At 41.7% G+C, this 17622-nt stretch overlaps 2 protein-coding genes across 2 annotated transcripts; one reads left to right on the forward strand and one right to left on the reverse strand.

Moving 5' to 3' along the window:
* Positions 1-1099: 1099 nt before the first annotated feature.
* On the reverse strand, positions 1100-8054 carry LOC132126690 (tubulin alpha-1A chain-like). The gene is made up of 4 exons (XM_059538126.1): positions 7916-8054; positions 2646-2868; positions 2408-2556; positions 1100-2297 (listed from the first exon to the last, which is right to left on the reverse strand). Exons 1-4 carry the CDS (start codon positions 7916-7918, stop codon positions 1317-1319), a joined length of 1356 nt encoding a protein of 451 aa, XP_059394109.1. The 5' UTR covers positions 7919-8054; the 3' UTR covers positions 1100-1316.
* Positions 8055-8693: 639 nt separating this feature from the next.
* LOC132126691 (tubulin alpha-1B chain-like) lies at positions 8694-12001 on the forward strand. The gene is made up of 4 exons (XM_059538127.1): positions 8694-8848; positions 10152-10374; positions 10464-10612; positions 10730-12001. The coding sequence occupies exons 1-4, from the start codon at positions 8846-8848 to the stop codon at positions 11708-11710; spliced, it is 1356 nt and encodes a 451-aa protein (XP_059394110.1). The 5' UTR covers positions 8694-8845; the 3' UTR covers positions 11711-12001.
* The last annotated feature ends 5621 nt before the right edge of the window (positions 12002-17622 follow it).

Below are 17622 nucleotides of genomic sequence, written 5' to 3' on the forward strand. Positions count from 1 at the left end.
TGTTTTGACAACATGATCAAAATATGAAATCATTTACTTATGGTTTCGGATGCAGCTGCAGTCAGATCTAATACCGCTTCATCTCTCAACAAATGTTTCTTTGTGAAATCCAAAGTCCATTTTTGTGTTATCAATACCACAAGTTTTCTTTTTAATTTGGAGTACTGTTTACATGCATTTTCATGAGACTGTGCTCCATTAAGCATAATCAAGTCAGCCGTTAGCGACTGGATGCCAGTGGGCGAGGTCTATGGTGAGAAGATGACTATTCGTCGATGCCTTGCTCTGGAGGTAGTATATGCCCCTCAGATCCAAATGAGACATTTGTGGCGCTTGATAAAATTAGGGCTTTATTTAAATAAGGAGGACATTTTAAGCTATGAAACTTGCAGGATGTTTTAATAGTACAAAGGTCAAGGCAGATTTCTCATGTCATGAACCCTTTAAATATCTTTCTTTCATTGTCTTCACATAGTTTTAAAAATTGTCACTACATGACAAGTTTAATTGGAGTTTCTAAGTCAAATCTGTGAGATACTTTAAGTTAGGAACAAAAACATTTAACATATGCATGGATTATGTGACGATCGGAAAGGTTTATGATTTTCTAATATTTCAAATGTAGCAGAATGTCAAATTTGTCTGAGATGTGCTTTCACATTAGTACCACATAAATCAATCAATAAATCAATATACATACCTGCACAATAACTTGACTAAAAAGTACAAAATAAATAAATAATAACAATCAATAGTCATTATAATACCTTTAGTAGCATAAATTATACCTAAAATTACAAATAATTTCCAATTAATTCATTGTAGTATTAATAATAGTTATATACATTTTTAGGAGACTTCATACAATTAGCCTATTTTTGCTCAAAATTGTGCTTTTAAAATGATAATAAACTCCTGCATTATTTGATTTGACTGATTTGGAAACTGAAACATTTTTCATTCACAAAAGCTTGAAAAACAGGAGGATGTTTTAAAAAGTTAGTTTTTCTAAAAAAAAAAGAGAGAAAAGAAAAAAAAAACGAAAGGACAGTTAATTGTTCAAGTCCCCTTAAATTTAATTTAAAAAAATGATCAAATGCTCATTTTAAGGTTTTTATTAAGTTCCTTAAACAAACGAACAAACAAAAAAAGCACACAGAATATACCCAATTAGTTTTCGTTGTAACATTTGTCAGCAAATTACACACATTCAAGCTAAAACCAAGTAGGCAGAACATTTACTTGTGAAATTATTTGGTCTAAAGGCTACCTGCTATTCATTTTCATTCTGGAGAAAGCATGACAATGAAGGAAATCTAATACTCCTCTCCCTCCTCTTCTCCTTCTCCCTCGACTGAATCTACACCCACCTCCTCATAATCTTTCTCCAGAGCTGCCATGTCTTCTCTAGCCTCGGAGAACTCTCCCTCCTCCATACCTTCACCTACATACCAGTGCACAAAGGCACGCTTAGCATACATCAGATCGAACTTATGATCAAGTCTGGCCCAAGCCTCTGCAATAGCAGTGGTGTTGCTTAGCATGCACACAGCTCGCTGTACCTTAGCCAAATCACCACCAGGTACAACGGTAGGGGGCTGGTAGTTGATACCAACCTTGAAACCAGTTGGACACCAGTCCACAAACTGAATGCTGCGCTTGGTCTTTATGGTGGCAATAGCAGCATTTACATCTTTAGGTACAACATCACCACGGTACAACAGACAACAAGCCATGTACTTGCCGTGACGTGGGTCACATTTGACCATCTGATTAGATGGCTCAAAGCAAGCATTAGTGATCTCAGCCACTGAGAGCTGCTCATGGTAAGCTTTCTCAGCTGAGATCACAGGAGAGTAAGTTGCTAAAGGAAAATGGATACGTGGATACGGCACCAAGTTTGTCTGAAACTCAGTTAAGTCAACATTCAAGGCGCCATCAAACCGTAGGGAGGCAGTAATGGAGGACACAATCTGACCTATCAGCCTATTAAGGTTGGTGTAAGTGGGACGCTCGATATCGAGGTTTCTACGGCAGATGTCATAGATGGCCTCATTGTCGACCATGAAAGCACAATCTGAGTGCTCGAGGGTGGTGTGGGTGGTAAGAATGGAGTTGTAGGGCTCCACCACAGCAGTAGACACCTGTGGAGCTGGGTAGATGGAGAACTCAAGTTTGGACTTCTTTCCATAATCAACAGAAAGGCGCTCCATCAGTAAAGAGGTGAAACCAGAACCAGTTCCTCCTCCAAAGCTGTGGAACACCAAGAAGCCCTGAAGTCCAGTGCACTGGTCAGCCTATGAAGAGGGGGGTGGAAAGAAACAGTTATCAAGTCTGTCATATTTAATATTGAGTTTAAACCTAAACAAATGTTGAATGAAAACAGGCGATTACAAGGATGTCTTACCAGTTTGTGAATCCTGTCAAGAACCAGATCAATGATTTCTTTGCCAATAGTGTAATGGCCACGAGCGTAGTTGTTAGCTGCATCCTCCTTTCCAGTGATCAGCTGCTCAGGGTGGAAAAGCTGACGGTAAGTTCCGGTGCGAACCTCATCTGAACCACAAAAAAACAATTTGGAGAGAATGAAATCTTTGAAACTCCTGGACTAACTATAAGAGAAGGCTAATCAAGCAATTACCAACCAATCACAGTGGGCTCCAGATCTACAAACACGGCCCTGGGAACATGCTTGCCAGCTCCTGTCTCACTGAAAAAAGTGTTGAAGGAGTCATCCCCTCCACCAATGGTCTTATCACTGGGCATCTGTCCATCCGGCTGAATCCCATGCTCAAGGCAGTAAAGTTCCCAGCAGGCATTGCCAATCTGGACACCGGCTTGACCCACATGAATGGAAATACACTCACGCTATTGTGGAAAAGGGAAATAAATGACTCTGTCATAAACATAAATCCTGAATATTTGGATAATTAGCCTACCAGTACTGAGACACAATGAGGCTTTATAAAATGTAATTCTCAAATGATATATTTGATTACACAACACATTGAATACAAATTTATATTCATTTACCAACAAAACATGTTGTTAGAAAAACTTTATAAGCTGTAATATGAAACTCATAACTGTAATAAAATAAAATAGCAGCACATTTTCAGATGCATAATTATCCAGCAATGTGCAAACACCGTTATGTATTTCAAAAAAGCTAAACCAGTTTTTATTTCATTGTTTATTTTTTTTATTTAACATAGCTGTTTAGCCGTAGCTGTAGCCTTTTAGGCTCTCAAACCAGAAATGTTGTCTCATGAATAATAGACAGCTCATCATGCTTCTCTGACTCCTCTTCTAACAATGACGACCAAAAATAATTTTTTTAACTTGTCACGGTTGCTAAACCGTGATCTCTGGGTTTTGCACTTTGTGGGTGAAGTCTGTGTGTTACGCGTCAGCCCTGATTAGTTTGTGGGCATCTCTGTTAATTGTCATCTGTTAATTGGATGTCCGTGTTTCCCCTGAACCCACTCTACGCAACCCACCACCAAGCAACACCACTTACCTTCGGCTCGCTTCACTGCAGTTCCTGTGTCACCCTCTCCTGCTGCCTACTCACCTCCGCCTTCCGGATTCGTCACTCATCACCACCATCTTGGACTGTGCATTCCTCCCAGCGTTGTTTGTGTCTCAAGTACTGTCTGTATCATTGTCTTCATTAAATATCATTAATCTCGCACTTGCTTCTTGCCACTCCTTCACCCAGTCGTTACAGAACGCTCTCACCAAACATGGAAGCAGCGAGCACCACTTCACTGTCTGAATTCATTCACCACAGCATCAACCGCATGGATCAGCAGCAGGAGAGCATCGTGAACACCGGACACACGATCCAAGTGCTGGTGACACAGGTGTCCGAGCTCACCCAGCGGATTCATCAACTCACCTCTCCCACTGCGCTCACCGCACCGCCTGCGCCGCCCGTCCCCCGGGAGACCTCCCAGGACCACTTCCGTCCAGAACCGCGACTTCCGGCGTCAGAGAGTTACTCCGGTGAGCCAAACTTTCGCAAGACTTTCCTTAACAAATGTTCCATGCATTTTGCATTGCAGCCCCGCACCTTCGCGACAGAGAGTCCAAGGTTGCGTTTGCCGGCAGGGAGCCGCGGCCGGCAAGGAGGCTGCTCACCAGCTCTCGGACCTCAAACAAGGAAAATAATCTGTGGTGGACTATTCCATTCAGTTCCGCACCCTGGCGACCGCGTGCCAGTGGAACGAGGCGGCGAAGTGGGATCGATTTCTGTATGGGCTGGCCGACCGTGTTCAGAAGGTGATCTACCTCCTCGAGCTGCCAACGGCCTAATTGACCTGGCACTCCGGGTGGACGCTCGGATTAACCGCCTGGGTAGACAAGTCAGTTCTACACGCCATTACGTCTCTCCGTAAAGGGGCCGCTCGAGTCGAGAGAACATGGTCGGTCCCGTCGACGATAACAAACCCATGCAGGTGGGTAGAGCTTGGCTTTCCCGGAGGGAGAGAGAGTGGTGGAGGTCCCAAGGACTAAGCTTATATTGTGGTGGCCGGAGCATTCCATCCATTCCTGCCCGGTAAAAAGAGCCAGCCCGGTAGTAAGTTTGAGGCTACTATCGGGTGGGATCTCCGCCGGGAAGTCCTCAACCACATCATCGACTCTCCTCCCGGTGAAACTGCGGTGGGAGAACCACACTCACGATTGTCACGCCCTTCTGGACTCTGGGGCCGAAGGTAATTTCATTGACTCTCTCCTTGCACGTCACTTGAACCTTCCAGTCCTTCCTGTGTCTCATCCCATCCATGTCACTGCACTCAATGGCCAGGAACTGCCACACGTCACCCACTACACTGATCCCATAACTCTGCTCACCTCAGGCAACCACAGTGAAACCATATCATTTTACCTCATGGACTCCCCTGTAGCTCCCATTGTTTTAGGTCACTCCTGGTTAATCAAACATAATCCACGAGTGGATTGGGGTTCCAACACAATCACCTTGTGGAGTGAAAGTTGTCATGAGTCTTGTCTGGTTTCTGCTTGTCCTGTTGTGCCTGTTTCTGTCTTTCAGAAAGAGACCATGGTGTTATCAAGCGTGCCCGCAGAGTACTTGGACCTGAAGGAGGTGTTCAGTAAGTCCCGTGCTGCTTCTCTTCCTCCGCATCGTCCCTACGACTGTGCTATAGATTTAGTGCCAGGTAAGTCTCCGCCTAAAGGCAAACTTTACTATCTTTCTATTCCGGAGAGGGAGGCCATGGAGAAACATTTCTGATTCCTTGGCATCGAGGTTCACCCGCCCTTCCTCTTCGCCAGCGGGGGCGGGACTCTTTTTTGTGGGTAAGAAGGATGGTTCTCTGCGACCTTGTATTGACTACCGAGAGCTGAACAACATCATGATAAAGAAAACCTATCCGTTACCGTTGATGTCTTCAGCTTTCGAGAGGTTACAGGGAGCATCCGTATTCACAAAATCGGATTTACGTAACGCTTATCATTTGGTCCGCATCAGGAAGGGGGATGAATGGAAAACCACCTTTAACACCCCTAGAGGGCACTTTGAATATTTGGTGATGCCGTTCGGGCTCTCTAACTCACCAGGGGTTTTCCAGGCACTCGTTAATGACGTGTTGAGAGACATGGTAGATCAGTTTATATATGTTTACCTGGATGACATACTGATTTTTTCTTCATCTCTCCAGGAACATGTTCAACACATCAGACGAGAGATTACTCGAGAATGGGCTTTTTGTCAAGGCAGAGAAATGCGTATTCCATGCACAGTCTGTCCCCTTCCAAGGGTATATCGTCTTGTCCGAGGGAATACGTATGGATCCTGACAAGGTTAAGGCTGTGATAGATTGGCCATCTCCAGATTCCCGTAAGGCCCTACAGCGGTTTCTGGGGTTCGCCAATTTCTATCGACGTTTCATTCGTAATTTCAGCCAACTAGTCTCACCTCTGACGGCCTTGACCTCCCCCAGTACTCCGTTCAGGTGGTCGGATGCATCCGAAAATGCATTTACCAACCTCAAGAGCTGCTCCGTTTCGGCTCCCATCCTTGTAGCCCCTGATCCCACACGGCAGTTTGTGGTGGAGGTCGACGCATCAGAGGTGAGGGTAGGAGCAGTTCTTTCCCAACGTGCTGCCTCGGATGATAAGATGCATCCCTGTGCGTTTTTCTCTCATCGGTTATCTCCTGCTGAACGCAATTATGACATTGGTAACAGAGAATTGTTGGCCATCAAATTAGCTTTAGAGGAGTGGTGTCACTGGTTGGAAGGTTCAGGGGTACCTTTCATTGTGTGGACCGATCACAAGAATTTAGAGTACATAAGAACTGCCAAAAGACTCAATTCCAGGCAGGCTCGGTGGGCACTTTTTTTCGGTCGTTTTGATTTTACTCTGTCGTACCGCCCGGGTTCCAAAAATGTCAAACCTGATTCTTTGTCACGTCTTTTTGATCCCTCCGCCCACCCGGTGACTCCCGAGTGTATTTTATCTGAGAAAATAGTCGTCTCAACACTCGTATGGGAGGTCGAATCGAAGGTCAAGATGGCCTTAGAAGGGGTAATGTCTCCGCCCGGTTGCCCACCGAATCTGTGCCAGAAGAGTTACGGTCCGAAGTTATTCAGTGGGGTCACTGCTCTAACGTTGCTTGTCATCCAGGGATAAGCCGAACCAAGGGGTTAGTTAAACAGCGATTCTGGTGGCCACTTATGGCTCGTGACGTCCACGATTTTGTTTTGGTTTGCTCAGTTTGCGCCAGTGGTAAGTCGTCTAACCGGCCTCCTGATGGGCTTCTTCAACCGCTGTCCTTCCCTTCGAGACCCTGGTCACATATCGCACTAGATTTTGTAACCGCCCTCCCGCCCTCTAATGGCATGACGGTCGTTTTGACCATAGTGGACCAGTTCTTGAAGGCAGCACATTTCATACCGACAGCCAAGGAGACAGCGGTCACTGTCCAAGATCACGTCTTTCGGTTACATGGCCTCCTGGTAGACGTGATTTCTGACAGGGGATCCCAATTCATATCCAAATTTTGGAAAGAATTTTGTAAGTTGCTAGGAGCGATGGTTAGCCTGTCTTCGGGTTATCATCCCCAGAGTAACGGGCAGTCTGAGCGAGCCAACCAAGATTCAGAGAGAACGTTGTGATGTTGGGTCTCCAAGAATCCTTCTTCCTGGAGCCAACAACTCTCTATGGTGGAGTACGCTCACAATTCATTACCAGTGTCAGCCACGGGCCTCTCTCCGTTTCAGTGCAGCTTAGGTTACCAGCCACCAGCTTTTCCTAGTCTGGAATCTGAAGTCGCGGTCCCCTCCGCTCACGCATTTGTCCAGAGGTGCCACCGCACCTGGACCAGAGCCCGCGAGACTCTGCTCCGGATGAGGGAGCGCACTAAGGCCAAGGCCGATCGCCACCGGTCAAACGTCGTGGGTCAAAAAGTGTGGCTTTCTACGAACAATATTCCTCTCCGTTCCGTTTCGAACAAATTAGCTCCCAAATTCATTGGCCCGTTTACTATCACCAAGATCATTAGTCCGGTGACAGTCCGCCTCAAACTACCTCCAGCGTACAGGAGGATACATCCCGCCTTCCCACCACCAAGCAACACCACTTACCTTCGGCTTGCTTCCCTGTGGTTCCTGTGTCACCCTCTCCTGCTGCCTACTCACCTCCGCCTTCCGGATTCGTCACTCATCACCACCATCTTGGACTGTGTATTCCTCCCAGCGTTGTTTGTGTCTCAAGTACTGTCTGTATCATTGTCTTCATTAAATATCATTAATCTCGCACTTGCTTCCTGCGACTCCTTCACCCAGTCGTTACAGAACTGTGCAAACCCTCTGATTAAAGCGCAAAACAGCAAAATAAGATGAACATTATAATGCAGAAAATTAACAGACAAATTAAAGTATTCACTTACCATTTTGTCGTTGTTCCCAGCTGCTGCAGACGCTGATATGTGCTGATCTCACTGCAGAGAAGATGGAGATGTCGCTATGACAGAGCAAGCTGCAGGAGGGAGTGGCTCAGCTTATGAACAACAAAATACATCTTCTGAAAACACTCCAAACATAATACTGCATGCACAGAAACCAAGACAGATTACACACATCACACATAGAGTCTTTCGTGTAATTGTATTAGACTGAATTAAACATCCATACTAAAAATCTTTTAAAATGATATTTAAATGTTATGCCATACGTGTTGTTTTGACCAAAAATTTCAATAAACCTACATAGTTTTTATAACACATTCAACACAGACCGATCGTTACACATGAATAAAAATAGACGCGTTTTAAATGCTTTGATGCAGCCGCATCTGATCCATGCAAACACAATAATGTGTTTTAAAACCTAATAAACTGTCTAGACAATATTGGTAGGACCAATCTAAACGCGCCAGGGCCACCGCCCGTCTGAGACTCTGCTGCAGTAGATGACGTCACAATACTGCAGCCCACCAAAAAGCTGTTCAACAAGAATGCAAAATAAATCTTTCTGATTTTGAAAGAGAACTCGAACTGACAGAACTGACTTGACTCAGTGTCATAGCTATAGCGGTTTTATTTAATTTTTAAAAGTATAGCCTACATAAAATGCGCTGGGAATTACATAAAGTGATAATTATTTCAAATTACCCCCAGAGATTATTAATAAATCAATGGCACGCAAAAAGCCTGAATGAAACAAGTGTTGTAGAAGGTCACATATCCTGACGCTCTGTCGCGTATAAAAGCGGCTCGACTCGAGGATTGCGCGCAGTTACTACATCGACTCTTCGCCGTCGACAACAGTAACGCAGTACAGCAAAGTATTGTTTCCAGATTATTCCAAAGTATACAAAAATGGTGAGTAGCTGACTATCTGTATTATTACATTTTAGGCTATATTATTTTAAAGAAAGCATATGCTAAATATTGTGTCTCTACATTATAATTATTGGATAGTAGCTCTAGATGAGGCAGTGTGCGGAGCACTACACCTGTGCCATCACTTTAATAAACTGCATCTGCTGTATAAATTCCTGATGAATATTCTGGTGAATATTGTAGACTCTATGCTAATTTGGATCGGGATATGTGACCGCTTTTCGTCTGTTAGATGCTGATTAACTGTTTATTAGTAGCCTATGATTTTTTTAGTTTTCAGTATTCATTTGGCGCGACTCAATCGTTAAGATTGCCACAGTGATACTGTTTTACGTCGAAGCGATGATGATTATTAGGCATGATTAATAATTACATTATTAAAACACCTATACAATATAGTCTATAATACAAAACTGTGGCCAGAAAGGGTGCGTCATAAATATATTAGACCTTCAGACGGTCAGATCCATTGATTGTTAAGTAACCGAGGTTTAATTCACAAGGACATGCATTTATATATGTGTGGACTAAAGACGTTTGGTTTTGTTTTGAACTATCCTTGCACATAGGAATCGTTTGTTTTGTGAAATTTAAAAAAAAAAAACACAGCAGTGAGCGCACAATGCAGCATATGCAGACAGCCATAATCTCATTAAATGCACTACTCTAAATAAATAATCTACTCTGACCAGCTAAACCCAGGAAACATATGCTGTAGCCTACCAGAAACAGTATTCTTCTGAGTGTAAGATTGTTTTAAACAAACTCAGTTATACCTATCAGCAAAGAAATGATGTTTAAACGCATAATAATAAACCCTGGTATTGCTTGAATTTATATTGCATAGACTGTAGATTGAAACACTGTGCTGCAATTTGTAAAATGGCTTGTAGTTCTAAGTAAACCCATGTTGCCAGGCAAGAAATAGGGAACAGCTGGGTGGAGCTTGAGCTTGTCAAATAGGAGAGGAGGAGGCAGGTGGCATCCATAGTTGCTCTTGCCTCTCTCTTTGGCCATATTCAATCTTATCTAAAGAATAGAATTGCATGTTATGTCAAACTTTTTACAACACCCAATTTACATTGGCAAAGTATGTACATTTCTATCTTATAGTCACGTAGTAAGTCAAAATTTGACTTTGAATTCAATCTGTCATGTAATCAAATATATCATTATAAATTTTCATTTTATAAAGCTTTGTTGTGTCTCAATACTGGTAATTATCCTAATTGTCAGGATGAATGTTTATGACAGAGTCATTTATTTCCCTTTTCCACAACAGCGTGAGTGTATTTCCATTCATGTGGGTCAAGCCGGTGTCCAGATTGGCAATGCCTGCTGGGAACTTTACTGCCTTGAGCATGGGATTCAGCCGGATGGACAGATGCCCAGTGATAAGACCATTGGTGGAGGGGATGACTCCTTCAACACTTTTTTCAGTGAGACAGGAGCTGGCAAGCATGTTCCCAGGGCCGTGTTTGTAGATCTGGAGCCCACTGTGATTGGTTGGTAATTGCTTGATTAGCCTTCTCTTATAGTTAGTCCAGGAGTTTCAAAGATTTCATTCTCTCCAAATTGTTTTTTTGTGGTTCAGATGAGGTTCGCACCGGAATTTACCGTCAGCTTTTCCACCCTGAGCAGCTGATCACTGGAAAGGAGGATGCAGCTAACAACTACGCTCGTGGCCATTACACTATTGGCAAAGAAATCATTGATCTGGTTCTTGACAGGATTCGCAAACTGGTAAGACATCCTTGTAATCGCAGTCCGCCTGTTTTCATTCAACATTTGTTTAGGTTTTAACTCAATATTAAATATGACAGACTTGATAACTGTTTCTTTCCACCCCCCTCTTCATAGGCTGACCAGTGCACTGGACTTCAGGGCTTCTTGGTGTTCCACAGCTTTGGAGGGGGAACTGGTTCTGGTTTCACCTCTTTACTGATGGAGCGCCTTTCTGTTGATTATGGAAAGAAGTCCAAGCTTGAGTTCTCCATCTACCCAGCTCCACAGGTGTCTACTGCTGTGGTGGAGCCCTACAACTCCATTCTTACCACCCACACCACCCTCGAGCACTCAGATTGTGCTTTCATGGTCGACAATGAGGCCATCTATGACATCTGCCGTAGAAACCTCGATATCGAGCGTCCCACTTACACTAACCTTAACAGGCTGATCAGCCAGATTGTGTCCTCCATTACTGCCTCCCTACGGTTTGATGGCGCCTTGAATGTTGACTTAACTGAGTTTCAGACAAACTTGGTGCCGTATCCACGTATCCATTTTCCTTTAGCAACTTACGCTCCTGTGATCTCAGCTGAGAAAGCTTACCATGAGCAGCTCTCAGTGGCTGAGATCACTAATGCTTGCTTTGAGCCATCTAATCAGATGGTCAAATGTGACCCACGTCACGGCAAGTACATGGCTTGTTGTCTGTTGTACCGTGGTGATGTTGTACCTAAAGATGTAAATGCTGCTATTGCCACCATAAAGACCAAGCGCAGCATTCAGTTTGTGGACTGGTGTCCAACTGGTTTCAAGGTTGGTATCAACTACCAGCCCCCTACCGTTGTACCTGGTGGTGATTTGGCTAAGGTACAGCGAGCTGTGTGCATGCTAAGCAACACCACTGCTATTGCAGAGGCTTGGGCCAGACTTGATCATAAGTTCGATCTGATGTACGCCAAGCGTGCCTTTGTGCACTGGTATGTAGGTGAAGGTATGGAGGAGGGAGAGTTCTCCGAGGCTAGAGAAGACATGGCAGCTCTGGAGAAAGATTATGAGGAGGTGGGTGTAGATTCAGTCGAGGGAGAAGGAGAAGAGGAGGGAGAGGAGTTTTAAGATCATTTTTTTCTTCTCCAGGTTAGTTACAGCTTTGCATCATTAATCAGTTTTATTCAGAAATGTAAATGAATGAGTCTTTAAAGGTGACAAATGACATGTCAAGTGAGGATTCAGTTTGTCTATTGCGATGTCAAGAATGTGTAGTAAACATTTGTTCTTTGGAACACATCAATCACATATTTAATGCACCAATCAACTGAGATTGAGTCCTATTTTGATTCCTGTTTGTAGATCAAATAAAATTATGCACTGACCTTACTGACATCTGCAATAAATTGATCATTTCAAGACATGAGTTGTGTATGCTTTCACTGACACCCCATTAAAAAACATTCACTTTATACACACACACACACACACAAATACATATATATCTTAATAGACATTAGAATGAATATCTATTTTTTATTTTCCACTAATGACATACTGCAGTTAAACATTTAACATTTAAGTATTTTCTTCTAAGTAGTGACTGACAAAATATAAATTAGATTCATATTACAAATTGTATTAGGGATTGCATTTACAATATAATACTACTACAATTCCTGCTGAACATTACAAAAGTAACGTTTAAATGGTTACAAAATAAATCCAAATTCAATTGCCATTTTACTTATTTAAAGAAGTGGGATTGTAAAATCAAAATTTAATATAGTAAAATTACATTTCTCATGATATGTCACTGTAGAACTCCGAATTTTAGTCCAGCATACATATTTTCCAATGGCATGGTTTTGAAGTTAGTGCAATGTGGTTCTGCATTAATTTCTATTTTAACCTCACTAAACAGCCTCTATAGCCAATTTATTTTTCCTTTAAGTGATGTAAAGAACAGCAATGTTAAAACAGGCTAAATAATTAAAACCAAGCTGCATTATATATATTATATATTGACATCACATTACATATTGATCACTTTCAGTATGCATTAAACAGATACGCTTCAGAAAAGCTTATATTTGTAAATTATTATACAGGCTCTGGGGTTGAATAATTTTAATTGGAAAAAAAAATTACATACACTATCGCACACACAGACACATACACACACAAAAAAACCTTTTGAAATTTTTTAATTTACATGGAATGAATCTAGAATATATGAAACTTTATTTGAAAGTTTTCTTTTTCTAATATTTTGAGATGAACCTAATTGTGTATATATATATATATATATATATATATATATATATATATATATATATATATATACAGTACAGACCAAAAGTTTGGACACACCTTCTCATTCAGAGTTTTCTTTATTTTCATGACTATGTAAATTGTATAGTCACACTGAATGCATCAAAACTATGAATTAACACATGTGGAATTATATACATAACAAAAAAGTGTGAAACAACTGAAAATATGTCATATTCTAGGTTCTTCAAAGTAGCCACCTTTTGCTTTGATTACTGCTTTGCACAGTCTTGGCGTTCTCTTGATGAGCTTCAAGAGGTAGTCATTTACATTTACATTTAATCATTTAGCAGACGCTTTTATCCAAAGCGACTTACAAATGAGAACAACAGAAGCAGTCAGGTCAACAAGAGAACAACAACAGTGTACAAGTGCCATGACAAGTCTCAGTTAGTCTAGTATAGAATGCATAGGTAGGTTTTTATTTTTTTTTTTTTTTTTTTTTTTTTTTTTTTAATAAAAAGACAAGAAAAGGAAAAGTGCTAGTGTTAGTTGGTTAAGTGCAGGCGAAAAAGATGAGTCTTTAGCTGTTTCTTGAAAATGAGTAAAGACTCAGCTGTACGAATTGAGATTGGGAGGTCATTCCACCAGCTGGGGACAGTCCAGGAAAAGGTCCTTGAGAGTGATTTTGAACTTCTTTGGGATGGTACCACAAGGCGTCGATCACTTGCAGAGCGCAAACTTCTGGAGGGCACATAAGATTTAACCAATGAGTTTAGGTAAGTTGGTGCCGTGCCAGTGGTCGTCTTGTAGGCTAGCATCAGTACCTTGAATTTGATGCGAGCAGCTACTGGTAGCCAGTGTAACCTGATGAGGAGCGGAGTAACGTGAGCTTTCTTTGGCTCATTGAAGACAACCCTCGCTGCTGCATTCTGGATCAATTGCAGAGGCTTGACAGTACATGCAGGAAGGCCCGCCAGGAGAGCATTACAATAGTCCAGTCTGGAGAGAACAAGAGCTTGGACAAGAAGTTGGGTTGCTTGCTCTGACAGGAAGGGTCTAATCTTCCTAATGTTGTATAAGGCAAACCTGCAGGACCGGGTAGTTGTAGCAATGTGGTCTGTGAAGCTTAACTGATGATCCATCACCTGAAATGGTCTTCCAACAGTCTTGAAGGAGTTCCCCGAGAGATGCTTGTTGGCCCTTTTGCCTTCAGTCTGCGGTCCAGCTCACCCCTAAACCATCTCGATTGGGTTCAGGTCCAGTGACTGTGGAGGCCAGGTCATCTGGCGCAGCACCCCATCACTCTCCTTCTTGGTCAAATAGCCCTTGATGCCTTCAGTGTGACTCTACAATTGTCATAGTCATGAAAATAAAGAAAACTCTTTGAATGAGAAGGTGTGTCCAAACTTTTGGTCTGTCCTTATATATATATATATATATATATATATATATATATATATATATTGGGTGTAACAGTACGCAAAAATCACGGTACCTTGGTTTTAAAGTCACGGTTCGGTTCATTTTCGGTACAGTAAGGGAGAGAAATGCAAACATTAAACTGCAGGTTGTTTATTACTATAAACTATTTTTTAACAATTTGTTTACACTTTTTTAAAATACTTTTTAATAAAATATATATAAAATAAAAAAAGAATAGGAAATAAAATACTGCTGCAAAGTTCTCCACTAAATAAAATACTCTCAGTCTCAAACCAATATCATATAGTAAAATATAATGAAAAATATAAATAAATAACTATGATTACAGTGCAGCATTACCAATCCCAGCTTGTAGGCCTGCTCATATTTAAAATATATATATAACTTTTCCAAAGTGTAAAGTGCAGCATCAACAGTTTCAGTTTTTAGACCTGTTCAGATTTCGTTATTGCGTTAGACCGATCGGAATTAAGAGCAAAGGTCTGTTTAAATGCCAACGGGAGCTGCGTTTGAATTACAATCTTTTTTTTCCTAGTTGTAGTGATGTTCACACTCGTGTGATGTGTTTTGAAAACCTTAGGCCGGTGACACACTGGCATATTGCACCTGTCAAACATTATCTATTTTGCCATCAATACTGTTGACGGTGTCCTTTATCAGTAGGCTTTATATTTATGCTCAACATGAAGTATAGATATTGTTGTCGTGAAGACAAGATACTGGTCTGTCGGCGGTCTCCCTCTATGTCACCTACAAAAGGAGCAGCGTGCCAGCGCCGCGTCAGGCACGATTCTGGTGTGTAAAGACACAGAAAACGCAAAGCAGCCGTCATGCAACTGACATGCAGCAGAAATGCCACGCTCACGCCACGCAGCCAGTGTGTCGCCGGCCTTAGAATCAGCTGCAGGGCGGAATTTGCGCTGAACGCAGAGACTTCCGCCACTTAGATAGGCTACAACAGCAGAAGACCCCACTGGGTACCACTCATCTCCAGTACAAATAGGAAAAAGAGGCTACAATTTGCACGAGCCCACCAAAATTGGACAGTTGAAGTCAAGTCAAGCCACCTTTATTTATTTAGCACTTTAAACAAAATACATTGCGTTAAAGCAACTGAACAACATTCATTAGCAAAACAGTGTGTCAATAATGCAAAATGACAGTTAATGGCAGTTCATCATTGAACTCAGTGATGTCATCTCTGTTCAGTTATAATAGTGTCTGTGCATTTAATTGCAATCAAGTCAACGATATCACTGTAGATGAAGTGACCCAAACTAGGCAAGCCAGAGGCGACAGCGACAAGGAACCAAAAATCCATCGGTGACAGAATGGAGAAAAAAAACCTTGGGAGAAACCAGGCTCAGTTGGGGGGCCAGTTCTCCTCTGACCAGATGAAACCAGTAGTTCAATTCAAGGCTACAGCAAAGTCAGATTGTGCAGAAGAATCATCTGTTTCCTGTGGTCTTGTTCTGATGGTCATCTGAGACAAGGTCTTTACAGGGGATCTGTATCTGGGGCTCTAGTTGTCCTGGTCTCCGCTGTCTTTCAGGGATGTAGAGGTCCTTTCTAGGTGCTGATCCACCATCTGGTCTGGATACGTACTGGATCCGGGTGACTGCAGTGACCCTGTGATCTGGATACAGACTGGATCTGTTGGCTACGGTGACCTCGGAATAAGAGAGAAACAGACTAATATTAGCGTAGATGCCATTCTTCTAATGATGTAGCAAGTACATCGAGTGGTATGGGAAGTGTTCCCGGTTCCGGTTTACCTAATTAATGCAGCCTAAAAATCCTTTAACTGATTTGGATATTAAAAGCATATTAGTATGTTATGTGTAAGCCAGGTTAAAGAGATGGGTCTTTAATCTAGATTTAAACTGCAAGAGTGTGTCTGCCTCCCGAACGATGTTAGGTAAGTTATTCCAGAGTTTAGGCGCCAAATAGGAAAAAGGCCCGGGCTAATATGGTCATACTTCCTGGTTCTAGTAAGAACTCTTGCTGCTGCATTTTGGACTAGCTGTAGTTTGTTTACTAAGCGTGCAGAAAAACCACCCAATAAAGCATTACAATAATCTAACCTTGAGGTCATAAATGCATGGATTAACATTCCTGCATTTGACATTGAGAGCATAGGCCGTAATTTAGATATATTTTTGAGATGGAAAAATTAAGTTTTACAAATGCTAGAAACGTGGCTTTCTAAAGAAAGATTGCAATCAAATAGCACACCTAGGTTCCTAACTGATGACTAATAATTGACAGAGCAGCCATCAAGTCTTAGACAGTTTTCTAGGTTATTACATGCAGAGTTTTTAGGTCCTATAATTAACATCTCTGTTTTTTCAGAATTTAGCAGTAAGAAATTACTCGTCATCCAGTTTTTTATATCGACTATGCAATCCATTAGTTTTTCAAATTGGTGTGTTTCACTGGGCCGCGTAGAAATATAGAGCGGAGTATCACCAGCATAACAGTGAAAGCTAACACCATGTTTCCTGATGATATCTCCCAAGGGTAACATATAAAGCTTGAAGAGTAGCGGCCCTAGTACTGAGCCTTGAGGTACTCCATACTGCACTTGTGATCGATATGATATGTAGCAGTGATCTTCATTCACTGCTACGAACTGATGGCGGTCATATAAGTACGATTTAAACCATGCTAATGCACTTCCCATTAATGCCAACAAAGTGTTCAAGTCTATGCAAAAGAATGTTGTGGTCAATTGTGTCAATTTTATCTCTAATATTTAGAAGTAAAGTAGTTCATAAAAGTCATTACTGCTGTGATTTTGGGAAATGTCAACAATTGTTGAGGCTTTATTTTTCATTAATTTGGCAACTGTGTTGAATACCTGGGGTTATGTTTGTTTTCTTCTAAAAGAGAAGAAAAGTAATCGGATCTAGCAGTTTTTAATGCTTTTCTGTAGGATAGGTTACTTTCCCGCCAAGCAATATGAAATACCTCTAGTTTTGTTTTCCTCCAGCTGTGCTCCATTTTTCGGGCTGCTCTCTTTAGAGTGTGAGTATGCTCATTATACCATGGTGTCATACTGGTTTCCTTAACCTTTCTTAAGCGTAAAGGAGCAACTGTATTTAAAGTGCTAGAAAAGAGAGAGTCCATAGTTTCTGTTACATCATCAAGTTGTTCTGAGGTTTTGGATATGCTAAGGAATTTGGATACATCAGGAAGATAACTTAAAAAGCAGTCTTTTGTGGTAGAAGTGATGGTTCTTCCATACTTGTAACAAGAAGTAGAATTTACAATTTTGGCTATATGAAGTTTGCACAAAACTAAATAATGATCTGAGATAT

The sequence above is a fragment of the Carassius carassius genome, chromosome 44, assembly GCF_963082965.1.
Source record: "Carassius carassius chromosome 44, fCarCar2.1, whole genome shotgun sequence".
NCBI lineage: Eukaryota > Metazoa > Chordata > Actinopteri > Cypriniformes > Cyprinidae > Carassius > Carassius carassius.

Coding starts and splice junctions, on each gene's coding strand:
- LOC132126690 (XM_059538126.1), bottom strand. Junction 2,557..2,645: donor TCTGGAGCCCACTGTGATTG/GTTGGTAATTGC, acceptor TTTGTGGTTCAG/ATGAGGTTCGCACCGGAACT. Junction 2,298..2,407: donor TTGACAGGATTCACAAACTG/GTAAGACATCCT, acceptor CCCTCTTCATAG/GCTGACCAGTGCACTGGACT.
- LOC132126691 (XM_059538127.1), top strand. Junction 10,375..10,463: donor TCTGGAGCCCACTGTGATTG/GTTGGTAATTGC, acceptor TTTGTGGTTCAG/ATGAGGTTCGCACCGGAATT. Junction 10,613..10,729: donor TTGACAGGATTCGCAAACTG/GTAAGACATCCT, acceptor CCCTCTTCATAG/GCTGACCAGTGCACTGGACT.